The sequence below is a fragment of the Harpegnathos saltator genome, unplaced genomic scaffold (genome assembly GCF_003227715.2).
Source record: "Harpegnathos saltator strain DR-91 unplaced genomic scaffold, Hsal_v8.6 scaffold93, whole genome shotgun sequence".
NCBI lineage: Eukaryota > Metazoa > Arthropoda > Insecta > Hymenoptera > Formicidae > Harpegnathos > Harpegnathos saltator.
In genome coordinates, this window is record NW_020230721.1 from 1,798,315 (window position 1) to 1,824,476 (window position 26,162).

Consider the following 26,162-nt stretch of genomic DNA (forward strand, 5'->3'; position numbering starts at 1 on the left):
ACATGTTAATTCATGTTATAAACGCGTAACAATGTGCGAGACCGTGCTTGTCAAGTACGCTATTATGATTGTAGCACGGACATAAACCGCCTAAAAGTGGATGTAGCACGGACTGCCACCACATACAGGTTTTACCGCCGAAACCTGAAAGTGGATGTAGCATCGTAGTTCTTCTCTCAAAATGGATACAGATGACGTCCTTTCCCAGTGCGGAAAGTCGATGTCGTCGAAAGCTCCGTGTTGGCTGCTCTCACGTTCCTTTCTGCTGTCAGTGATGGTGAATAGGCGAAGGGACAGACTACAGAGGGATAAAAGTCACGCACGCGCAGTACAGTTCTCAACACTGGTGAGTTCTTAGTCGCGTGCACATCAAAAAGAATCTTCAAGCAGAAAGGTAAGTCTTTGAGCATATCGACCATGATGGCACACTGCCATCAAGTGAGCCTGATGCTTAATAATATATCCACTTTATTCTACAATCGGTAATTTTTAGCATTTGTTTCTGTACATTATTAAATTTCAGAAAGAGGATAATAGAAATTCAATTTTTTCTGTGCGCTTAATGAAGATTTCGAATTTTCATTATAGACATGACGGAAATTCAATTTTCATTGTGAGTCTAATTCCGAATGTTGATAACCAATATTTTTTTGCAAAGTTTATATTTAAAGTTAATAAATATAAATATAAAATTTATGTTTACGTATATGTTTTATATACTATTAAATTAATATTAGATATTATTTTTAATTGTATATAATAATTGCATGTAGATATAACAATGTTATACATTGTATTACGTACCCTCAATAAATTTATTGCATTTTATTTTTAAATGTTCGAAATTAAGAAACGAAATTTTTTTTCCTAAGAATTATCCTTGTTTCTAAAAGAGTGAAACAAGTTATAAGCTTAACAGTTGATTCGTCCCACCGCATCGCATCTGCTGGTTTTTTAGTCTTCTTTCACTAATAAATCAAATAGTTATTCGTAAAATTATATTCGGTTTGATACGTTTTACGTACCCAACAAGCGTTTTACGTACCCACACAAGCGTAGCGTGGCCAACATCATATACCCGATGTAGCGTAAAGAATCGTCGAGGTGGCGTTAGTCATGAAGGTAATAATGGAATCTGCTTTATCTGCAGCATATCCTATATATTTTTATTATTCTATATATACTGATACATTGTATATACCTAGCAGTTCTTGTCTGCACGATCATTAGCAACCATCACGGCCTGCGAGGTGGTATTATTTTGCTACGTTGTGAAATATTCTTCATAAGACGACTCGTTGTAAAAATATAATTGTGAACAATTAATTTTGGGTGTGTTTGTGTTTGTGTGCTTTGTTGTTACTTACTAAGTGGGGCATCATTCATAAAAATATTTCATTAAGAATTAATTGTGAGAGAATATGTAAAACAAGAGACGTTAAATCCTGATTGCTTGTTCTTTCCTTTTTCTCAATTCGTACGCTTGTTTTACCACAGCGTCGAATTTTAAACAACTATTTTTCTAAATTTTATAAACTTCCAATATTACATAAAATATCAATTATACAAAAAAAACTACATTCTACCAACATCGCAGAATTTAGTCTCATACCGCATTAGTCAATGTGTGCGCATCATACGCGTTTTAAACGTTCCGATTACCTTTCTATTCTTACAAACATATAATATATATTTACCGTAAAAAATATATCAAATTGAAATAATTATATTGATAGAAAGGAAAGGTACTGTTACGATCATAATCTCGCACTCTGTTACTCATTAATGCGCTACTTAAGATACGCGCAACGTCAAACTTTGCAAATCATTATTAAAGTTACATGTAAATTGTCGATTCAAATAAATATAATCCGTCTTGCATTTTCAAAATCGAGTCTCAAAGATAGTTATCTTATCTAGATGTATTGTGAGCGCATATATTTTTATTATCCCTATCTTTGTGCAGCCGACTTTTATAGATATCGTAATCGGCAAAAATCAAAATAGCAATGTTTCAACTTTCTTCTTAAAAAAAACTTTTTTATTATCCCTATCGTTGTGTAGCCGTCTTTTATAGATATCGTAATCGGCAAAAAGCAAGATAGCAATGTTTCAACTTTCTTCTTAAAAAAACTTTCTTAGCTTAGCTTCTGTAAGAAAATTCCGTATTCGCCGGAGAGGAAAACTGTTGTCGTGTTCAACTAAAATGCGACGTACCGAGAGGATCCTTATCTTCATCTGGCTGCTGTGCGTTCAGCCGATAGCCATGATGAATCACATAGTGACTGCGCGAGAAGATACTTGTCATCTGCCAAGGGCTTTAATCGAGGAGATAGACTCGTATGCGCCGATTGTGCAGAGAATAATCAACGAGACTATGCGAGGCTCTTTCAAGGGCACCACGTGGCGAGACTTGGCGGAGTTTGTCGATAAATTTGGCCCGAGGTTCACCGGTACCCAGGTCCTCGAGGATTCTATCGATTATGTGTTGAACAAATCGATCAGTTTAAGTCTGGAAAATGTTCACGGCGAAGTGGCGACTGTACCACGTTGGATCAGGTAGGAAATAAGATAATGTGTGAGATAAAATATCTGTAAAAACGATCTTTAAAGTTAATACATGACGGTACCACGTGTCGTATTACAAGGGGTTTATCAGTGAAACGCACATTTTTGGAAATGGATCGAAAGAAAGAGCAGGCTCGAATCTGTCGCGTAGAATCTTTTACTCTTACAATCGAGTTTTCATTTACTTTCTTTAGTCCTCTTTCTTTAGGCAACTGAACATATGGTTTATTTGACTTTGAATTTTTGAATTTATAGCTTCTTTTTACGATTCATAATTTTTGCAATAAACCGAGTTTGCGGGCCCAGTTTATAGCTTCGAAAAATTACTGATCATAAAATCACGCTATAACTCGAACGCATGAATTTATATAACTTTTATCATGCCAATATCGACTAAATTTTTTTTTATTATTCTTCAGTATCACTCTTCAGTATCAGATTCACTCTCGAAGCGAGGTGCGTTGAAACGTTTTATGATACGGTAAAATAGTAAAACATGGAACATTAAATCATCTGTCCATGAAGATGAATCTTCAGCAAAAAGTAACGAATGTTATTTACGACGTAATCTAATTCGACGTATTGAATAAGTTCTCGCTGTTTCCCGACAGATGATGTTATCTTAACCTTTTTGCATCGGGCAATATTACAGCCAACTTCATTGTGAAGCTCCACCATTAGGTTCGAAGTGACAGTATATGTTATTCCACCGAAGCGTAAACAACATATTTTTTCATAGCATTTAACATGTCGAATTTCGTGCCAAAAAAAGAGTATTTGAGGGGAATTTTATTGCATTACTTTAAAAAAAAAAAACCTGCAGCTGAAGCATATAGAATTCTAGTGGAGACTTACGGCGACCATGCTCTGTCGGAAACAACATGCAGAGATTGGTTTAGATGCTTTAAAAATAATGATTTTGATGTTGAAGATAAAGAACGCTCTGGCGCACCGAAAAAGTTTGAAGACGAAGAATTGGAAGCATTACTCGATGAAGACCCATGTCAGACGCAAAATGAACTTGCAGAATCATTAGGAGTTGATCACACAACAGTTGCCAAACGTTTAAAAGCATTAGGAATGATTCAAAAGCAAGGAAATTGGGTGCCTGTACGAATTGAAGCCGAGAGACGTCGAACGGCGTTTTTTCACGTGTGAACAGCTGCTCCAACAGCAGAAAAGGAAAGGTTTTTTGCATCGTATCGTGACTGGCGATGAAAAGTGGATACACTACGATAACCCGAAGCGTAGAATATCGTAGGGTAATGACCCGGCCATGCATCAACATCGACGGCAAAGCCGAATATCTATGGTTCTAAGATCATGCTCTGTATTTGGTGGGATCAGCCGGGTGTAGTATATTATGAGCTCCTCAAACCCAATGAAACCATCACGGGAGATCGCTATCGACTATAATTGATGTGTTTGAGCCGAGCATTGAAGGAAAAATGGCCGCAATACGAGGAGAGACACGACAAAGTAATTTTGCAACATAACAACGCTCGGCCACATGTTGCAAAACCGGTCAAAACCTACTTGGAAACGCTCAAATGGGAAGTCTTACCCCACCCGCCGTATTCACCGGACATTGCTCCTTCCGATTACCACTTGTTCCGATCGATGACTCATGGCCTGGCTGAGCAGCACTTCCATTCTTATGAAGATGCCAAAAAATGGGTCGATTCGTGGATAACCTCAAAAGATGAATCGTTCTTTCGACATGGTATTCGTATGCTACCAGAAAGATGGGAGAAAGTAGTGGCTAACGATGGACAATACTTTCAATAACATGTTCTTTACTAATATTTTTAAATAAAGCATTCATTTTCATGAAAAAGCAGCGAGAACTTATTCAAGTTCCCAATAATAACACAACAATTACGACTTTCAGAGGCTCTGAATCTGCGACCCTTTTGCAACCAAGGCGAAAAGATCTCGCGATGTTGGGCTTGGGTTACAGCGTGGGTACTCCGAAAGAGGGAATAACTGCCAACGTCATTGTGGTGGAAAGTTTCTCGGAGCTTAAGAGCAGAGCGAAAGAGGTAGAATTGTGTTGGGTTGGCAGATGCTGTTTTACACCACGTAACGATAAAGAGTCAGTCAAAGTCCTTGATTTAATCAGGTCCTAGGAAAGATCGTCGTGTACAATCAAAAGTTCATCTCGTACGGGGAGACCGTAGAGTACAGATCTGCAGGAGCCACGAAAGCTGCGGAATTGGGCGCCGTGGCCGCTCTGATCAGGTCGGTAACGCCATACTCACTGTACACTCCTCACACCGGCATGATGAGCTACGGAGAGAACGTCACCAAGATCCCAGCTGCCTGTATAACCGTCGAGGATGCAACTATGTTGGAGAGGATGGCGGATCGAGGTGAGAAACCGGCGGGAAACCAAACTCTACGGATAAGTTCCGATAAATCTTTAGCCTTTTGCTGCGTTCTCCAAGGCCAACACTGTGATTTATCACCAAAAATGTTTCTCGCGCCGCCAGAAGTCGCAATAACGCTTCAAGTTAAGGATCACGGCGTTCAATAATGCGGGAACGTCTTTTGCTAAATATCAGAGCTCAAAATACAGTTTTTCGGTTTCAGAACAAGAGGCTGAAGCATTCTATGTGACTATCTGACGCGATTGATTCTCTGTTTAGGAGAAAATATCATGATAAATCTGAAAATGCAAGCGCAAACGTACCCGGACACGCACTCGCGAAACGTCATAGCGGACATCACCGGCTCCAGCGCGGCTGAAAAGACGGTCGTCGTTTCTGGACACATAGACAGCTGGGACGTCGGACAAGGCGCTTTAGACGACGGAGGTGGCATTTTTATATCTTGGAAAGCATTGCAGTTACTGAAGCGCCTTAATCTACGAGCACGGAGGACAGTAAGGTGGCTTGAAATACGTCAAAATAGTCTCATCTTAAAAGTAAATTACACAGTCCCACAAAAGAAAGTGGTCGGTGCGTAAAACCGGACAAGTATATTCTTATGTATTTTGATCCGCTGAATCCGAATACGAGGTACAATTTGCAAATATAAAGATGGTGCGAGAGGGATATAAAAAAATATAATACTTTTAAGAAATCTAACTACACAATTGTAAGGAGCGTCAAAACCATACAACTTTTATCTGAAACATTTTTTCGTATCTTTTATAGTTTTTGAAGTACGAGGGTAGTCCCAGAAGTATCTGACCTAACAAAGAAAACATAAAAAATTTGGGAGAAAATATCTTTATTTCTCTACATGGTCTCCTTTTAGCTCAATACACTTTTCCCAGCGATGTTCAATAGCTTCGATACCCTGTTTATAGTGGGAATCGTCGAGCTCCTCAAAATAGCCATCAAGCCATCTTGGTCCATTGTTTTGACTGTTCCTTCGTCTCAGGTATGAAGTGATGAACTCATGTTTCATCCATAGTTATGAATAGACGCAAAAACTCGGCTTTATTACTGCGAAACTTCGCCAAACACTCGATTGAAACATCCTCACGGCGCTGTTTTTGTTCCAATCGCGGCACCCATCTTGCGCACAGCTTTCTCATGTCCAAATTTTCAGTCAATATGCGATGTACAGCACTTTTTGAAATGCCTACCATGTCTGCTAACTCGCGCACTTTCAGTCGACAGTCATGCAATACCATTTTGTGGATTTTCTTCATCATTTCTAGTGTGGTCACCTCATTTGATCGACCACTGCGATGTTCGTCTTGGCAGCTCGTACGGCCTTGTTTAAACTCTGCCACCCAATATTTTATTGTTGTAAACGAAGGATCAGAATAGAATCTAGCTCCGCTTCGATATTGGTTGGACTGCGGCCTTGCAAATGAAAGTATTGTATCACATAACGATGATCAATTTATTCCATGTTTACAAATTTACTGAGAGCGTTCACTATTGATGGCTGCCAAACAAATACTAAACAACGTAGTGTCGTCAAACATTAAACATAAGCTTTATAAGGTTGGTACTTTCTACCATAGTCATTCTTTTCAAACAACAACCGCTATCTATACGTCAGGTCAGGTACTTCTGGAACTACCCTCGTATACTGTCTGAAAACCAGGTATACCGCTATACGTTGTAAGGGTGATTTTAACCCCTAAATATGAAATTGGGCATGTATAAAAAAATACGTGTCTCTTATTTTTAGCTACTCCACAACATATAATATATTGGGTGAGTGCAAAAGTTCGTGCGGAGTTTCAATAGATGGAGTTATAAACGTCGTAAAGTGTTGTCATTAATACTTCCATCTACATATTATACGTTGGGAAAAAATTATAGAAAACGATGGAGAATATATCATTGATTGAATAAAGATTTTTGTTTGCCTAATCACTGTGTGACTTTTACTCACAAACTCCGCACGAACTTTTGCACTCACCCAATATATTATATAAAGCTAGCAATTGTCCAATTCTGACCTCGGATTCGGATTCAGTGAACCAAAATACATAAGAATATACTTGTCCGATTTTAGGCATCGAACACTTTTTATTGTGGGGCTGTGTTATCAATAAGCCGCTATAAAAAAATGTCTGTGTTCGTTTCTCATTTATTCCCGCGAGTTCCATTAGCTAGTTATGCAGCAGTAACTGCCGCTTCTGAAACGTCTTGTACATATCGCAGAATGATAATGTGGACTGCCGAGGAACTCGGGCTCATTGGGGCTCGTCAATACATAGAGAAGCACGCGGCGGAGAATGGAAACCTGCAGTTTGTGATGGAGTCCGATTTAGGCACATTTGCGCCTGTTGGCCTCGAATTTACCGGTGACAAGATGACGCAGTGTATACTTGAGAGAATAATGCGGTTAGTTTCACAGTTTCTCTCGCAGGTTCCGTTGACATTCTCGTTAATAACAAGCATCTGTTTTTTGCGCTAATCGCCATATAAATCGAGTCTCTTTACGCAAACGATGATTCACGGAAACGTACTTTCGCGAATGCTTGAGATCGATCTGTTCGCTATCTTTTTTTAACGTACTACTTCAGGAAACAAATGCATGAGACTTTTCTGCCCTTAGGCTGTTGGCTCCGTTGGATGACTTGAAACTGAAAAGTCCCTGTACACAGCCCGATATACAATTCTGGGTCAACGCTGGCGTACCAGGCGGTGGTCTATGGACGAAAAACGAGAAATACTTCTATTATCATCATACGAACGCGGACACGATGCTGATCGAAGATCCAGTGGCACTGGACAAGAACACAGCCATTTTCGCAGCGGTATCGTTCGTTCTGGCGGATATTAGCGTTGATCTACCTCGACACAACAACACTTATTTTTCCAAATAAATACTTGAATAACGATATATAATATTTCTTCGATTCATAATGGATACAGTAAGCCGTTAATTATTGCCTTTAACCCAAAGCTATGACGTGATTTTTGGCTGAAGGCGTTTCCAGCTGCTAGTTGCAAAATTTGTTCTTCAGCTTTAAGCGAGCTGGCCAGATTCCAGCTGTTAAGGCCGTGGAGAGCGGCTTTTGCTAGAAATTACAGTAGAGCGAGAAGCTAAAGGCTTGCTGCCCTCATTGCGAACCAGGATTTGTAATAATCACATGCAAAAGTTGTTAAGTTTCGATAAGAAATCAGTTTGACATGTAATATAAATTACAATAAGACGTACATGTTTTCTTTATTTCAAATATACGTTATATACAATAACAACATAGAAACAATTAGGCCTACCGTAAGTGACTACTCCAAGCTCCTCGAAAGCATCACGGAGATGCGCTTAATCGGACGAATGGGATTTCGCGAATATACCGCTTCTGATTCGACCTCTTCCCCGTTTAATCGTCCGTTAACGATGACCTTGATAAAAAATTATCTACTCGGGGTGTGCTATGGGAATGATACACGTTCCCACAAAAATTTTGGTTCTAGCAAGACGTGCGTGCTAGGTTCCATCTTGGGGAACTGTACGCCTCGCAATCTGCGCAGTGCAAAGCGAAGTAAACGAGTCACATCGGTATAAAAACAACCTAACCGGATTACGGTAACGGGACACGTCCCATTAGGCACGATGGCGGTGGTTAAGGGGCGACGAATGGTGCGACGAATGATCTGCAATAATCGTCTGCGCATTAATCCGACGTTTAAAGATATAATTTCGAGTCGCAGTCTCAGCCAAGCAAGTATCGCCAATCGCTGCGTCTTATATTAACGTGTCCTCGTCTTGATTCGGAAAGACCATGAGTAGGGAGTGTTGAGAGGTTGTACTCTGGCTTGACGTTAAAAGCGCCGTCTTTCCACCACCACTGCCGTTGATGGAACAATCCGGAGAGTTGCCGTCGAAGCCCATGTAATTGTTCGCTGTGCTGCTCGTAGACGGCATGTCGTTGAGGTCCGGCGACACCAACGGCGGTGCCGTGGTCGAGCGCGCGTTGTTACCGTCCAAGGACACCAGCTGCATGCTGTATGACTCGCGGTACCCGGAGGTGCTGGACATGTCCTCGTCCCAGGACACGTCCGACATTTGGGGGTGAAGGTGGTGGTGGTAGTAATGAGAGTGGTAATGCTGATGCGTCGCTCCGTAGAATTGTTGCTGCTGGTCGCACGGTACGGCCGAGTTTTTCTCGTCATCCGACTTACGAAGAAACAAACTTCGCCTGGATCGAATGGACGAGGAGTTCGCCGGGATGTTGGATAGCGGCGACGGCTCCACGGCTGACACCGGTGGTGTCGGTGTTGACTTCGACTGCCTCGGTTCTTCCACTAGAGTTGTGTCCAGCTGTTCCGGTTTCGCTTGGGTCAACTGCAAATCAGTATTCCGTGTCTACAACGAAGGTTGCCTTTGCATCTGATGCAACTAATCTATTAAGCGCGAGCGATCAACCGAGTCATGGTTGAAAGTTCAGCTCGTGATCGTTAATATCGATGTATCCCATGTGATATCAAACTTGTTTTTCAGTAAGAGTTGCAAATCAGACTGACAAGCACAAGATAGGAAGATATCAAAGCGAAAGAAAAATAGATATCTCATCGTACACAAGTGTTTGATGAACACAAAGTAAAATATTTGCCGATTCACAGTGTATCTACTGCTTGAAATCGATCTTGTTAAGAGGTACATAAGTTTCGTCACCTCTTCTTTCACTAATAAATCAAATTGTTATTCGCAAAATTATACTCGGTTTGATACGTTCTACGTACTCACACAAGCGTTAGCGTGGCCAGCATCATATACCCGATGTAACGTGAAGAATCGTCGAGGTGGCGTTAATCATGAAGATAATAATGGAATCTGCTTTATCTGCAGCATATCCTATATATTTTTATTATTCATTAGGTATTCGTTCGGCAATGTAAATCGGAGGCGTCGGATTGCTCTGTTACCTCTGAAAGCGTTCGGTAATTGATATTTTTCTGCTCTATGTCATCTCATCTGCGTTGACATCCATCCATAGCTCCAATAATTCCTGAAATAGAGTTTAAGTTTTAAAAATTGATATAATAAGAAAGGAATTATAAAGAGAAATTTTTTTTCTTACTAGGGAAGCCATTAATATTTTGAAATTTCCTGATTATTTTTAGGGTACGTTCTCTATCTGGCCACGATATAATCTTACATCTAATATTAACTTGTAACAGACTGTTACATGTTTTGTAGAGATATACTCCAACAGGTACTTTTGCTAATACCAAAACGATCAGCCACTGAACTAAAAAAGAATGAGAAAATTAAGAAATATTTTTTATATTATGACAGTTATAGTTTGTTTTATATCTGATATTATTAGCGTGTATATACAACTAATATGATATATAATTTTAACATATTTACCGAAAAGACTCAATATTAGATAAATACCAAAGGGTAACCATTAATTGTTTTTCCAGTGGAACCGGTTTGCAGCCATTTGTTTGGTCTTTACTATTGCTTTCACTATGTAATTTTGTGATTAATAATTCGAATGTAGAAGTTGTTATTCGAAAATGCATTTTAAATACTTTGTCTGAGAAACGTGGTATAATTTTTTCTGCATAATTTAAAACTTTTGGTTGTGCATTTCTATCTTCATCATCGGTATCGTCTTGAAACAATTGTCCCATGCAAAATTTATAATGAAACCTATTATCTTATCCTCCATATTTTTCTGTGTGCTGTAATTCACATATATTTATTTATTATTAATATTGTAAAATTATTTAATTGAAATATACTACTATTCTTACGCACTTACTGCCACTTATAATACCTGGATATTGATATTTACATTTTATTTTGAGGTCAAAATTAATAAGTGACAGCTCCTGGTTCTGGTTCAATAAGTGGCTCTGGGCTAAGCTATTACACTCTATCCCCTGTCAACGATTATGAAGGTAAAAGAAACAGGAACCACGCGTACGCAGTCCCCACCATCAAAAAATATGCGTTGTTACAGAAACTACATTCAACCACCACGGAGGCGAACAAAAGACTCAACTGACAGCTCCGAAACCCCGGGATCGTTCGACATTTACTTTTATGCTCGGTTTGCTCGGAGGTCACGTGATGCATCCTCGCCATCTGCTAGCTCGCATCTCAGATATGTAATGTCGAACGCACCTTATATATACTGATACTGATTGTATATACCTAGCAATTCTTGTCTGCACGATCATTAGCAACCATCATAATCTGCGAGGTGGTATTATTTTACTACGTTGTGAAATATTCTTCATAAGACGACTCGTTGTAAGAATATAATTGTGAACAATTAATTTTGGGTGTGTTTGTGTTTGTGTGCTTTGTTGTTGCTTATTAAGTGGGACATCATTCATAAAAACATTTCATTAAGAATTAATTGTGAGAAAATGTGTAAAACAAGAGACGTTAAATCCTGATTGCTTGTTCTTTCCTTTTTCTCAATTCGTACGCTTGTTTTACCACAGCGTCGAATTTTAAACAACTATTTTTCTAAATTTTATAAACTTCCAATATTACATAAAATATCAATTATACAAAAAAAAACTACATTCTACCAACATCGCAGAATTTAGTCTCATACCGCATTAGTCAATGTGTGCGCATCATACGCGTTTTAAACGTTCCGATTACCTTTCTATTCTTACAAACATATAATATATATTTACCGTAAAAAATATATCAAATTGAAATAATTATATTGATAGAAAGGAAAGGTACTGTTACGATCATAATCTCGCACTCTGTTACTCATTAATGCGCTACTTAAGATACGCGCAACGTAAAACTTTGCAAATCATTATTAAAGTTACATGTAAATTGTCGATTCAAATAAATATAATCCTTCTTGCATTTTCAAAATCGAGTCTCAGAGATAGTTATCTTATCCAGATATATTGTGAGCGCATATATTTTTATTATCCCTATCGTTGTGCAGCCGATTTTTATAGATATCGTAATCGGCAAAAATCAAAATAGCAATGTTTCAACTTTCTTCTTAAAAAAACTTTCTTGGCATAGCTTATGTAAGAAAATTCCGTATTCGCCGGAGAGGAAAACTGTTGTCGTGTCCAACTAAAATGCGACGTACCGAGAGGATCCTTATCTTCATCTGGCTGCTGTGCGTTCATCCGATAGCCATGATGAATCACATAGTGACTGCGCGAGAAGATACTTGTCATCTGCCAAGGGCTTTAATCGAGGAGATAGACTCGTATGCGCCGATTGTGCAAAGAATAATCAACGAGACTATGCGAGGCTCTTTCAAGGGCACCACGTGGCGAGACTTAGCGGAGTTTGTCGATAAATTTGGCCCGAGGTTCACCGGTACCCAGGTCCTCGAGGATTCTATCGATTATGTGTTGAACAAATCGATCAGTTTAAGTCTGGAAAATGTTCACGGCGAAGTGGTGACTGTACCACGTTGGATCAGGTAGGAAATAAGATAATGTGTGAGATAAAATATCTGTAAAAACGATCTTTAAAGTTAATACATGACGGTACCACGTGTCGTATTACAAGGGGTTTATCAATGAAACGCACATTTTTGGAAATGGATCGAAAGAAAGAGCAGGCTCGAATCTGTCGCGTAGAATCTGTTACTCTTACAATCGAGTTTTCATTTACTTTCTTTAGTCCTCTTCCTTTAGGCAACTGAGCATATGGTTTATTTGACTTTGAATTTTTGAATTTATAGCTTCTTTTTACGATTCATAATTTTTGCAATAAACTGAGTTTGCGGGCCCACTTTTATAGCTTCGAAAAATTACTGATCATAAAAACACGCTATAACTCGAACGCACGAATTTATGTAACTTTTATCATGCCAATATCGACTAAATTTTTTTTTATTATTCTTCAGTATCACTCTTCAGTATCAGATTCACTCTCGAAGCGAGATGTGTTGAAATGTTTTATGATACGATAATACGATACGATAGTAAAATATGGAACATTAAACCATCTGTCCATGAAGATGAATCTTCAGCAAAAAGTAACGAATGTTATTTACGACATAATCCAATTCGACGTACAATAATAAGACAACGATTATGACTTTCAGAGGCTCTGAATCTGCGACTCTTTTGCAACCAAGGCGAAAAGATCTCGCGATATTGGGCTTGGGTTACAGCGTGGGTACTCCGAAAGAAGGAATAACTGCCAACGTCATTGTGGTGGAAAGTTTCTCGGAGCTTAAGAGCAGAGCGAAAGAGGTAGAATTGTGTTGGGTTGGCAGACGCTGTTTTACACCACGTAACGATAAAGAGTCAGTCAAAGTCCTTGATTTAACCAGGTCCTAGGAAAGATCGTCGTGTACAATCAAAAGTTCATCTCGTACGAGGAGGCTGTAGAATACAGATTTTCGGGAGCTACGAAAGCTGCGGAATTGGGCGCCGTGGCCGCTCTGATCAGGTCGTTGACGTCGTACTCACTGTACACTCCGCACACCGGCATGATGAGCTACGGAGAGAACGTCACCAAGATCCCAGCTGCCTGTATAACCGTCGAGGACGCAACTATGTTGAAGAGGATGGCGGATCGAGGTGAGAAACCGGCGGGAAACCAAACTCTACGAATAAGTTCCGATAAATCTTTAGCCTTTTGCTGCGTTCTCCAAGGCCAACACTGTGATTTATCACCAAAAATGTTTCTCACGCCGCCAGAAGTCGCAATAACGCTTCAAGTTAAGGATCACGGCGTTCAATAGTGCGGGAACGTCTTTTGCTAAATATCAGAGCTCAAAATACAGTTTTTCGGTTTCAGAACAAGAGGCTGAAGCATTCTATGTGACTATCTGACGCGATTGATTCTCTGTTTAGGAGAAAATATCATGATAAATCTGAAAATGCAAGCGCAAACGTACCCGGACACGCACTCGCGAAACGTCATAGCGGACATCACCGGCTCCGGCGCGGCTGAAAAGACGGTCGTCGTTTCTGGACACATAGACAGCTGGGACGTCGGACAAGGCGCTTTAGACGACGGAGGTGGCATTTTTATATCTTGGAAAGCATTGCAGTTACTGAAGCGCCTTAATCTACGGGCACGGAGGACAGTAAGGTGGCTTGAAATACGTCAAAATAGTCTCATCTTAATAGTAAATTACACAGCCCCACAAAAAAAAGTGGTCTGTGAGTAAAACCGGACAAGTATATTCTTATGTATTTTGATCCGCTGAATCCGAATACGAGGTCAGAATTGGACAATTGCTAGCTTTATCGTTCATAACCTCAAAAAACTGATCATAACTTTATTTAACAAAATTAAGCTGTATATGATTGAATTCAGCTTAAAAAATGCTACAATTTTTGTCATTACAAAAATTTTCAATTTGCAAAAATAAAGATGGTGGGAGGGTGATATAAAAAATATAATATTTTTAAGAAATCCAACTACACAGTTGTAAGGAGCGTCAAAAACCAAATAACTTTTATCTGAAACACTTTTTCGTATTTTTTATAGTTTCTGAAGTATACTTTCTGAAAACCAGGTATAGCGATATACGTGGTAAGGGTTATTTTAACCTCTAAATATGAAATTCGGCATGTATAGAAAAATACGTGTCTCTTATTTTTAGCTACTTCACAACATATAATATATATTATATAAAGCTAGCAATTGTCCAATTCTGACCTCGAATTCGCATTCAGTGGATCAAAATACATAAGAATATACTTGTCCGGTTTTACGCACCGACCACTTTTTGTTTGTGGGGCTGCGTTATCAATAAGCCGCTATAAAAAAATGTCTGTGTTCGTTTCTCATTTATTCCCGCGAGTTCCATTAGCTAGTTGTGCAGCAGTAACTGCCGCTTCTGAAACGTCTTGTACATATCGCAGAATGATAATGTGGACTGCCGAGGAACTCGGATACATTGGGGCTCGTCAATACATAGAGAAGCACGCGGCGGAGAATGGAAACCTGCAGTTTGTGATGGAGTCCGATTTAGGCACATTTGCGCCTGTTGGCCTCGAATTTACCGGTGACAAGATGACGCAGTGTATACTTGAGAGAATAATGCAGTTAGTTTCACAGTTTCTCTCGCAGGTTCCGTTGACATTCTCGTTAATATCAAGCATCTGTTTTTTGCGCTAATCGCCATATACTTCGAGTCTCTTTACGCAAACGATGATTCACGGAAACGTACTTTCGCGAATGCTTGAGATCGTTCTGTTCGCTATCTTTTTTTAACGTACTACTTCAGGAAACAAATGCATGAGACTTTTCTGCCCTTAGGCTGTTGGCTCCGTTGGATGACTTGAAACTGAAAAGTCCCTGTACACAGCCCGATATACAATTCTGGGTCAACGCTGGCGTACCAGGCGGTGGTCTATGGACGAAAAACGAGAAATATTTCTATTATCATCATACGAACGCGGACACGATGCTGATCGAAGATCCGGTGGCACTGGACAAGAACACAGCCATTTTCGCAGCGGTATCGTTCGTTCTGGCGGATATTAGCGTTGATCTACCTCGACACAACAACACTTATTTTTCCAAATAAATACTTGAATAACGATATATAATATTTCTTCGATTCATAATGGATACAGTAAGCCGTTAATTATTGCCTTTAACCCAAAGCTATGACGTGATTTTTGGCTGAAGGCGTTTCCAGCTGCTAGTTGCAAAATTTGTTCTTCAGCTTTAAGCGAGCTGGCCAGATTCCAGCTGTTAAGGCCGTGGAGAGCGGCTTTTGCCAGAAATTACAGTAGAGCGAGAAGTTAAAGGCTTGCTGCCCTCATTGCGGACCAGGATTTGTAATAATCACATGCAAAAGTTGTTAAGTTCCGATAAGAAATCAGTTTGACATGTAATATAAATTACAATAAGACGTACATGTTTTCTTTATTTCAAATATACGTTATATACAATAACAACATAGAAACAATTAGGCCTACCGTAAGTGACTACTCTAAGCTCCTCGAAAGCATCACGGAGATGCGCTTAATCGGACGAACGGGATTTCGCGAATATACCGCTTCTGATTCGACCTCTTCCCCGTTTAATCGTCCGTTAACGATGACCTTGATAAAAAATTATCTACTCGGGGTGTACTATGGGAATGATACACGTTCCCACAAAAATTTTGGTTCTAGCAAGACGTGCGTGCTAGGTTCCATCTTGGGGAACTGTACGCCTCGCAATCTGCGCAGTGCAAAGCGAAGTAAACGAGTCACATCGGTATAAAAACAACCTAACCGGATTACGGTGACGGGAGGCACACGTCCCATTAGGCGCGATGGCGGTGGTTAAGGGGCGACGAATGGTGCAACGAATGTTCTGCAATAATCGTCCGCGCATTAATCCGACGTTTAAAGATATAATTTCGAGTCGCAGTCTCAGCCGAGCAAGTATCGCCAATCGCTGCGACTTATATCAACGTGTCCTCGTCTTGATTCGGAAAGACCATGAGTAGGGAGTGTTGGGAGGTTGTCCTCTGGCTCGACGTTAAGAGCGCCGTCTTTTCACCACCACTGCCGTTGATGGAACAATCCGGAGAGCTGCCGTCGAAGCCCATGTAATTGGTCGCTGTGCTGCTCGTAGACGGCATGTCGTTGAGGTCCGGCGACGCCAACGGCGGTGCCGTGGTCGAGCGCGCGTTGTTACCGTCCAAGGACACCAGCTGCATGCTATATGACTCGCGGTACCCGGAGGTGCTGGACGTGTCCTCGTCCCAGGACACGTCCGACATCTGGGGGTGAAGGTGGTGGTGGTAGTAATGAGAGTGGTAATGCTGATGCGTCGCTCCGTAGAATTGTTGCTGCTGGTCGCACGGTACGGCCGAGTTCTTCTCGCCGTCCGACTTACGAAGAGACAAACTTCGCCTGGAACGAATGGACGAGGAGTCCGACGGGATGTTGGACAGCGGCGAGGGCTCCACGGCTGACACCGGTGGTGTCGGTGTTGACTTTGACTGGCTCGGTTCTTCCACTAGAGTTGTGTCCAGCTGTTCCGGTTTCGCTTGGGTCAACTGCAAATCAGTATTCCGTGTCTACCACGAAGGTTGCCTTTGCATCTGATGCAACTAATCTATTGGGTTGGCAACTATGTGATTGCGGATTTTAAATAAGAATGAAAATTCAAAATTCAAAATTTGCTTTTTTAAATTTTTTTCAACGCATGTATGCGATACATTGAGCTTCTCTGCAATATCACGTGTTGTGCTATGACGATCTGAATCGATAATGGCCTTGATATGGGTCTCATCGACTTCAACTGGAAGGCCAGATCGTTGAGCATTTTTCAATGAAAAATCACCAGAACGAAATCTGGCAAACCAATTTTGACACTGCCTTTCTTTCAAGGCTTCATTCCCATATACGGCACATAACTTCTTGTGTGTTTGCGATGCTTTCTTGCCTTTTCGGAAATAATACAATAAAACATGTCTGAAGTGCACGTCTTGCTCTTCCATTTTTAAATTGGGATAAAAACAAAACTAAAGAACTAATCGATATAATTTTTGTACTAATTGAAAGATAGAAGTCCAAACAATAAGAAAAAAATATAGGTTAGGTACTTTGAACACGTTAACGAAACAAAAGAAAGTGTAAAATCCATCTGTCGACAAAATCCGCAATCACTTGCCAAGTTGCCAACCCAATATTAAGCGCGAGCGATCAACCGAGTCATAATTGAAAGTTCAGCTTGTGGTCGTTAATATCGATGTATCCCGTGTGATAACAAACTTGTTTTTCAGTAAAAGTGCAAGTCAGACTGACAAACACAAGATAGGAAGATATCAAAGCGAGAGAAAAATAGATATCTCATCGTACACAAGTGTTTGATGAATACAAAGTGAAATATTTGCCGATTCACAGTGTATCTATTGCTTGAAATCGATCTTGTTAAGAGGTACATGAGTTTCGTCACCTCAATATGAGCCTTTCGACTCTTCCTTAAGCGGAAAGTCTTCTTGCTTTGGCCCATCGAACGCTGCAAGCGAGGCTTGTCGGTGCGCACTTCTTCAGAACTGTCTTCGATCGGACTGGTCGGGCTTAGCTGGCTCGTCAGCGTCTCTCCTGGCAGGACAGTGGACGATCATGTCGCGCCTAGCGTCTTATGAGGGATGCTACTCTACGGACCATCTACTCATGCTCTTCTCTCAAAGTATACAGCTCGAGAAGTTGCTTTCGAAAAATCCCCGCGACAGGTGTCTTACACATTCGCGTCCTGTGTCTGATGGTACAGTCTACATCTAGCAAATGTGAGTTTTCACTTTGGGAAATTACAAGTGTGTACTACTCGCGAACTCGGAGCTTCTCAGCTGAGTACAAGGACGAAACTTATGCACTTATGTGGAATTGTAAAAGATGTATTTCTTGCGGGCGAGTGAAAACAGTTTAACCGTTATCCCGAGATGAAGTCTACTTTTTCGGCAATATGATGTGCATTTAAGAGGCAAAGGTATCTCAAGCCCGTGAATATGTGTAGGTGAATATTTATAACGTCATACCGATTCCGAGAAATTCCATTACCGCAGACAATGCAACTACGACTAGAAATTCTTACTGCACAAAGTACATCGCTATTCAGATTGATCGTGGTGATATCCAACGAGACATCCTTAAACTGTGTGTAAACTGTGTGGTATCGTGTAATCGTTAGGCAGTCAGTGGATTGTTGAAGATCGGGGCGTTTCCCGCATGCATGCAAGATTGTACGTCGTCAACGAAACATGGAGCAGACATTCGTTTCCATATCTCTTCGTGTAACAGAACAAGAATACCACGACAGAACAAGAATACCACGAGATACTAAAGATTCAACGCCACGGTTGCACATACACGCGTTTATGTGTTCGCACGTTCACGCATGAAATACTGACAAACAGATGCTTCTACAAAAAGTATCATGATAAGAAGCGTCACACTTGCAAAACTCATAGAATTGGTTGAACATAAGGGAGAAATGGGAAGGGACAGAGTGCTCGCGTAACACAGTGTCAAGCGTGTCTTCCTCTCTTCAGGTTATTCCGGAAGTGTCAGTGAAGTCCTACTTTCTCACGAAAATGTTACATGGTGATGGTAGACAATGATGCCCTGCTTGATGAGGTGATAGGAGGCTTGATGCGTACGCGACATCCTCGTGTCATGCATGTGTTTAGACACATGCGTCAAACTCCACCGTGTGTTACTCTTTGACGAATAAATTGCATCAAGGACATCAGTCTCTATGTACCTCAGTTTTCTAGATACTTCCCAAGGTGGTTGACTCTATGTTGTGCTGGTCAAGAATAATCAGGGTGCAGTATACAAATGTACAAAGTGAACCATGAGCGCAAACAAGGTGAAGAACGAAAGGAAACGAAAGAATGCTACAATCTTGCATTTCCCTCGGGTCTCCCAAGGGGTGCCGCACCATGTCGAGGAAGTGGAACGGGGTCTTTCGAGGGGGCGGGGGGTGTGAATGAGTATACTGGTGAGTATATCGGCTAAAGCGGGGACTGGGGATTTACCTGATGAGTTTCTAAACTCTACGGAAGAGACAAAGCGCAGCTTTGGCGCCTTTTGGTGAAGTAAGATAGGATGAAGCTTAACATGGTTACGTTCATCGCTAGTAGAAGATGGTTGGAATCTATCTGAAACATGCCACATCGAACGTCTAGTATGAGGGAAAGGGTAACAAGTAAGACAGGCCACACCACCGCGGTATTACCAGTAATCGCAGCGACTTACGCGTCGCTCATGAACGCACGTCGTGTCGTGCCGATGTTGCGCACTTTGAGCCGCACTCTTAGGAACGTCGGTTCTAATTGTGCTGTCGAGTGTAATATCTCGAGACGGCGCCTTAGGCTCGAAAATTAAGTCGATAGAGATTGCAAGTCAAAAACCAGCGACCTCACAAAATTACCCGCGATTCATCAAGTTTGTCAAAAAAAAAACAAAGACGTTCTCTATATTTGGACTTGCTTCGATATCGCAATGTGCGAGTGCGACGAGCGACGTTACATCCGTGAGTCTAGCCAACGCGATCTAGCTCGACCTGGACCCGATTTATAGTGGGTGCTTCGAGAACGAGGATGAGAGTTGTTACGCAACCGACGTGTGCACGACGTGTTTATGTGTGGATTTCTCCAAGTACGAGGTTTGATCCAAAAGTAACGAGAATTTTGAAATTGCGCGCGCTGTATCTTGTCTATTCAGTTGTTTCTTCTTTTGTGTGTTGATAGCACTACCAGTGACGTACGTGTCAATTTTCAGGCAGCAGCTTAGTTTATATTTGGCGAGCGAATGAGCAAGACGTACTTCAGTGTGTTTGGCGATTTTTTGTGTGGCAAAATGTCGGATCAGAGAGTTTGTCTGAAATGTTTGTGTTAAAAACGGAATTAAGTGCAGCGAAGCGTTCAAAATGTTAAAGAAGGCCTTTGGCGACGATACTATGTCACAACCACGAGTTTATGAATGGTACGAACGCTTTCAGGAAGGCCGAGAAGACATCGAAGATGACGCGAGGTCTGGGCGTTCTAGCACGTCCACCAGTGATGAAAATGTGGAAAAAGTTAGAGGTTGTGCTTGCTAATAGAAGAATCACCATTAGAGAGATTGTTGAAGAAATAGGAATTTCATACGGCTCATGCGAAGCGATTTTTACTAATGTTTTGAACACGAAACGAGTGGCAGCCAAATTTGTTCCGAAACTGCTGAATTTTCAACAAAAACAGCATCGCGTAACCATCGCAAAATCACCTTATTCTCCAGACATGGCCCCCTGTGACTTCTCCTATTTCCCAAACTCAATAGGACACTCAAAGGACAACGTTTTTCAACAACAGATGAGATAAAGGCGAAATCGCAGATCCAGCTCAAGGCAATACCTAAAGAGGCGTTCCACCAGTGTTTCTCAAACTGGAAACTACGTTGGCATAAGTGTATAATATCATAGGGGGACTACTTTGAAGGAGATGGGATAAACATTGAAGATTAAATAAATACTTTCCGAGAAAATTAAAAATTCTCCTTACTTTTTGATCAAACCTCATATAAATGTACGACGTTGCTTCGATCGGCCGAGTAAATATTAAATAATCACAGTAAATATTTAAGTACATCACAGAGAGAGAGAGAGAGAGAGAGAGAGAGAGAGAGAGAGGCTGCCAGAGCACACAAGCAACAACAAGGACAAAGAGTCTCCAGACGAAATGTCTCGATGGTGTCTCCGTTGACATGAACATTGAAATGTTGAACATTGACAACGTGTGTCTTCGCGCTGCGAAAGCCAAAGCGCAGAGATGTCGAATGTGTCGAATCCGGATACCGTCGATATACCGATGTGACACTGACACGGATGTTATTGTCGCGCTAACTGCGAAGACGATCTCGTTAATCTCGTGCTCTCGAGTAAAGAGAGGAAAGCGATAGAATACATCGAAGCAACTACGTAGTGATAGAGTAGCTACGCAACGATCAGTAGGGTACCAACTGTTGGACATTACCATTGTCTAAATACTGCTATGTAGTAAGATTCCTTATGAGATTCTGCGTATAAAACGTGATAGAGAGAAAGAAAGAGAAGTAGCGAGAGAGAGAGAGAGAGAGAGAGAGAGAGAGAGAAGGAGACGATAATAAATATCAGTGTTCTAATTGAAAACACCGCGAAATGAGATTGCGCGCTCCACGCTCGGCGGAATTTCGCTCGCCCCCGACTTTGCGATCTTACTTTCTCTTACTTGACTATTTTTACTATATTTTATATTTTACAATGCATTTTCACTTGCATTATAGTTGTGCTACCCGCGTAGCAGAAACTTCATCTTAAAGACGTCAAAGACTTCCCAAAAGAGTCCCACTCTTTCGGACGCTTTTAAAGTCTTTTTTACACGATTAGAGATATAAAACGTGCCCGAACAGCCGTCCATCAATCTCCTTTCACGGTAACATGGAATGAGGAGGCAACAAGAAGTGGAGACAAAGACCGAGAGATGAAAGACGTTGGAAGAAACAGAAGAGAACGATCGAGATATGACCAAATTACGAAAAAAGTGATAAGCGTGAGAGGAGCATACACCAGCAGGATATATTTATATATATATAATATATATGTAGCATCATAGATCGTGTCAGAATTGATTGTTGTAGAATCGATCCGCTTACCTCCGTTCCCTAGCTAGCAATGGAAGCAACGTAATGATCAATGTGTCAATAATACGACCAGCGAGGGAAGCGCGAACGACTTATGCCTTAAAAAGGGGACGCTTTAAGTGATATTACGAGGAGTTTCTAGTCGGACGTGGGAGGGACGGTGCCGCATCATTGTGCGAGAACGGCGATCTCATGTCCGTAAACGAAAGGGGTGACTTTTCAATTTTCATTTTGCAAGCCTCGCTGAAAAGGGGGGGGAGGGTGAAGCGACGAGATGATTCGTCGTTGCACGAGCCGCGCGAGAAGAGAAGACTACGGATGTAGAGAAGGAGAGAGAGAATCGTCGCTGAAAGAAATAGAGAGAGTGAGAGAGAGAGAGTGAGAGAGAGAGAGAGAGAGGAGAGAGAGAGAGGAGAGAGAGAGAGGAGAGAGAGAGAGAAAGAGAGGGAGGGAGGGAGGGAGGGGGAAGAGAGAGAGAGAAAGAGAGAGAGAGAGAGAGAAAGAGACAGATTGTTGGCAGAAAGATATCGTTGGCAGTGGTCTATAGACAATGGCTCGATCCAACTGTGGTAGTGGAGGTCAGCGATCTCGCACTGATTGCGCGCACGATACAATAATGAGAGACATATGCGAGAGGCTTGCGGTCGCATCGATCGCGATCTCGAAGTTCAGGGCTCTCTTTATAAGATTCGCGAAAGTGATGGGATACCTGTCGACGACGACGGCGGCGGCTGCTGCTGATGCTGTTCGACGTACATCTCTCCGGCGAACGTGTCGCTCGCCTCGCGCAACGTGGACGACCCCGCGCTAGTGCTGGACACGGATCCTGCAACGAACAGACGCGTTTGTCCCGGTACTGTCCGACACATCGTCCTGACTCGAGAGAGAAAGAGAGAAAAAGAGAGAGAGAGAGAGAGAGAGAGAGAGAGAGAGAGAGAGAGAGAGAGAGGAGCAGCGAGAAAGAAAAACAAAATTAGCAATAGCTTACGTGTTTACGTTACGGTGCATGAAACAGACGTGAGTATCGCTAATGAAGGAAACGAGTGAGGCGGAGAGGGAGGGGAATTACAAGGTAAGTAACAGAGACGAAAGCAAAAATGTGTCATGCTCGTTCGTGTACGCGTTGCGAACTTTTGCGATCTGGTCTGGTCTACGCCTGCATGTCTGACCCCGAATATGGCTGAAACGTCATAATCGTCACTCTTTACGGACGGAAAGCGGAGAAACGGGGGGCGGGGGGGTGCGCGTATAGTACCACCAATAACGTGAGTACCGTTCGGCGGTGCCGTTACTTGACTGGGCTGCGTTGTTTTAACAGTGCTACTTGAGTTGGATTGATGAGTCGAATGAGGCTGTGATTGAGGTGCTGTGGAATGAGACACCGGAGTCTCGGCAGGCGTACGGTTTATGTGAGCCTTGGAGCTCAGATCGCCGGTCAGAAAGTCCATCAACAGAGACGGCCTCTGAGTGCGCGACTGGCCTTCGGTTATCGGGTGCATGTCCACCACGCTTCTCTTGGGCTCCGGTTGCATCTCATCTGCGTGTGTTCAAATCGCAAGACGGTTAGTTTCGGTCGAGCGTTAGTGTCGTCTCGACGCAGCCGTGGACGTGAGCGGAACGACCTTGAACGGGCTACCTTCGAGGCCCCGCCCCGAGGATACTAACCGAACCTCCGATCCTCGATCTCCTCCTTCAGATTCTTCAAGTCGTGGATCAGGTCCATGAGCAACGCGCCCCGCGACTTGGGCACGGTGGTGCTGCTGCCGTTGATCTTCTCGCGGATGATGGTGTGCATATTCCGCTCGTGCTCGGATATCGGCGCCTGGCCGATCTTGTAGACGATGAACGGCAGCATCTGGATGTACAGGGCCGTGCGGTGCGTCACTACGAATTCGATGAAGTTCCACAGGTATATCGAGGCCTCGTTGCGCTTGTTCAGCAGGCGCATCGTGCGCAGGATCTTCGGCCATTCCGTTCGTAGCTCGGTCTCGAAGCATATCGTCATTATTTTCAGTGCTGGAACCAATCAGCCGGAAATGTCAGACGCGCGCGCGTGAATAATAGCCGTCTGATGACGTTTGTGAAGAAAAATTAGCTCACACGATGACAAGGTCTTCCGTGAAATCTCGTGAAAAAGCAACTGGAACTTACCTAGAAACGCCACTTGGTACAACGTTAACGACGTCTTCGTCAACGTCTTCGGGTCTCGCGCGGCAAATGTGAGACTGCCGGTCCTCATGTCCGTGGTGGTCTTCAAATTCTGCGCTATCAACGGTACCGTCTTCACTCCCGGCGGCCAGAGCGTGTTCAGTACCGCCGTCAGAGCGAAACTGATGTCCGACTGTCTCAACTTCGAGACATCTGCGGCCCACGATACGAGGATTCGAGACAATGCAAGTAATGCCGCCCACTCTCATTCTCTCACGAACGACGCGATGCGCTCTTACCTTTCCTGCCAGTTCCAATGCGCAGGAACAACGGTATCAGCAGGTTCAGCAGTGTGTTCTCCGTGCGAGTCTGAGAAGCAAACGTGCCACCGAGCACGTTTTCCAAGGAGTATCCTTCGCCGTAGGATATCACGTGCAGGGCGATCAGGCGCAGGACCGTCGAGCAAAAGTGCTGAGGCGGTAACTTGCTCATCAAAGCGGCTGCGGAAGCCGACGTTACATCCTCGGCTGGAGTGTCGCCAACGATCAAAGCCTGAAGATCGATAACGACACACCCTCGATATGAAACATGCAATGCATAATTTCTATTTCCTTCTAAAATAATAATTACGGGAAGAAGTATCGAAAAGGTTGCGTGTGTCAAATAAAGATGAAGATAACAGAAGAACTAAATGGACAAGGAAGAGTTAGAGTTTGCTTAATGCTTGCTATTTAACACGAACTACGTTTCGCCAACGAGATAAAGTAACGGTCCCAAAACCCACCTGACAAGTATTTAGCAGCGTCTTCAGGTACTGAAAGTGCGCGATGTACGGGCACTTCAACAAAGTCTCATAAACCCCCTTCAGAAGGTCGCTGGCAGCGGCCCAATCAGTGTTCCGCCTGATCGACGCTTTCTTGTGTATCTTGCTGAAAGTCTTATCCAGCCTCCTGAGGATTATCATCAGCGCCGGCCTCATGTCGTCGGCCGACCACTCGGTCGAAGGGAGGATGTCGTTCATGTATCTCCTTAAGCCACGACAGCCCATGGTGGTCTGGTCGTACGGTGAGATCTTCAACAGGCTGTGCGCGATGTCGGCCAGTCGCTAGACAAAGAATCGCAGCTATTACTTCCGCTTGTCACCGCGACAGTTACTAATTGTCCATAGAACGCAAATCCATAGCTACACCGCATTATACAACGCAGAATCGTTTAACCCTCAACGTTCACTGGAGGCCCCCTATTGGACCCCAAGGTATTTTTGATCGAATTTTTCAATATCTAATTTCTTGAAAATTGAGCTTGACCTGCCATTTAGTGTTACTTCAAGGTCCTCTTTTAATTAGAATATCTGATTTAGTTCGAAAACTGTCAGTTTCCATGTGACAGTTGATCAAAGTTAACCTATCGAATTACTGGGGTACTTCAGACCCCAGTGTGAACGAAGCGTTTCTTCTTTGAAAAAATCTTGCAATTTTTTTTCGTTAATAAAGTGGTTAAAAAATCAACAAAAAATGTAAGTATTCATTACCACGTGACACTTCGAGTCCAGCAACTCGATGGTCTTCCCGTCCTGAGACTTCTTGTTGAGTTCGATGAGCCGAATGGAGCAACGAGCCACAAAGTCCCCGACCATGTTCAGCAAGGTATCACGCGGCCTCCGGAATTCGTACTTATGGAAGTTCTCCGCGTCCGCGTCCGCGTCCCGATCGTAAAAGTTTCGTACCTTCGAGTGCTCTATATACTTGGTCGCGTGGGTATCGTCCTCGAAGTCGAAGCCCGGCGAATACGGGCCTTTGCCGTAATTTCTTTGACTGGAGCCCTTGTGCTCGGGGCTGGACTTCTGGGGACCGTTGTAATATCTGCGGAAGAGCCAGGAGGGTCTCGTGAAGCAGCTGAAGAGAGATGGAGAGGGGCGAGAGAGAAACTCGCTGAAAACTG

At 42.5% G+C, this 26,162-nt stretch overlaps 3 protein-coding genes across 3 annotated transcripts in view; 2 read left to right on the top strand and 1 right to left on the bottom strand.

Annotated features, from left to right (window-relative positions):
• The first annotated feature begins 1,211 nt into the window (after positions 1 to 1,211).
• On the top strand, positions 1,212 to 8,159 carry LOC105181933 (carboxypeptidase Q). The gene is made up of 7 exons (XM_025307742.1): positions 1,212 to 1,332; positions 2,143 to 2,559; positions 4,460 to 4,610; positions 4,691 to 4,940; positions 5,217 to 5,457; positions 7,200 to 7,382; positions 7,597 to 8,159. Exons 2-7 carry the CDS (start codon positions 2,207 to 2,209, stop codon positions 7,865 to 7,867), a joined length of 1,449 nt encoding a protein of 482 aa, XP_025163527.1. The 5' UTR covers positions 1,212 to 1,332; positions 2,143 to 2,206; the 3' UTR covers positions 7,868 to 8,159.
• A 3,010-nt stretch (positions 8,160 to 11,169) lies between these two features.
• Positions 11,170 to 15,801, top strand: LOC105182066 (carboxypeptidase Q). Its single transcript, XM_025307741.1, has 7 exons — positions 11,170 to 11,256; positions 12,007 to 12,418; positions 13,049 to 13,199; positions 13,280 to 13,529; positions 13,806 to 14,046; positions 14,826 to 15,008; positions 15,223 to 15,801. Exons 2-7 carry the CDS (start codon positions 12,066 to 12,068, stop codon positions 15,491 to 15,493), a joined length of 1,449 nt encoding a protein of 482 aa, XP_025163526.1. The 5' UTR covers positions 11,170 to 11,256; positions 12,007 to 12,065; the 3' UTR covers positions 15,494 to 15,801.
• A 90-nt stretch (positions 15,802 to 15,891) lies between these two features.
• The window catches only part of unc80 (unc80, NALCN channel complex subunit), a 34,144-nt gene continuing 23,873 nt past the window's right edge, over positions 15,892 to 26,162 (bottom strand). The window contains exons 42-51 of the mRNA XM_025307734.1: positions 25,753 to 26,083; positions 25,006 to 25,326; positions 24,521 to 24,773; positions 24,225 to 24,434; positions 23,739 to 24,089; positions 23,347 to 23,610; positions 22,783 to 22,899; positions 19,451 to 19,573; positions 17,866 to 18,014; positions 15,892 to 16,963 (exon numbers count right to left, since the gene is read on the bottom strand). Of these exons, the coding sequence (XP_025163519.1) occupies positions 16,364 to 16,963; positions 17,866 to 18,014; positions 19,451 to 19,573; positions 22,783 to 22,899; positions 23,347 to 23,610; positions 23,739 to 24,089; positions 24,225 to 24,434; positions 24,521 to 24,773; positions 25,006 to 25,326; positions 25,753 to 26,083 (2,719 nt within the window). The 3' untranslated portion in view covers positions 15,892 to 16,363. The remainder of the gene's footprint in view (positions 16,964 to 17,865; positions 18,015 to 19,450; positions 19,574 to 22,782; positions 22,900 to 23,346; positions 23,611 to 23,738; positions 24,090 to 24,224; positions 24,435 to 24,520; positions 24,774 to 25,005; positions 25,327 to 25,752; positions 26,084 to 26,162) is intronic.

Excerpts from the sequence above, each read along its gene's own strand:
- LOC105182066 (XM_025307741.1), top strand. The coding sequence starts at position 12,066 with ATGCGACGTACCGAGAGGATCCTTATCTTCATCTGGCTGCTGTGCGTT. Across the intron at positions 13,530-13,805 it reads GAAGAGGATGGCGGATCGAG|GAGAAAATATCATGATAAAT; the intron begins GTGAGAAACCGG and ends TTCTCTGTTTAG. Across the intron at positions 15,009-15,222 it reads ATACTTGAGAGAATAATGCA|GCTGTTGGCTCCGTTGGATG; the intron begins GTTAGTTTCACA and ends TTCTGCCCTTAG.
- LOC105181933 (XM_025307742.1), top strand. The coding sequence starts at position 2,207 with ATGCGACGTACCGAGAGGATCCTTATCTTCATCTGGCTGCTGTGCGTT. Across the intron at positions 2,560-4,459 it reads ACTGTACCACGTTGGATCAG|AGGCTCTGAATCTGCGACCC; the intron begins GTAGGAAATAAG and ends TACGACTTTCAG. Across the intron at positions 4,941-5,216 it reads GGAGAGGATGGCGGATCGAG|GAGAAAATATCATGATAAAT; the intron begins GTGAGAAACCGG and ends TTCTCTGTTTAG.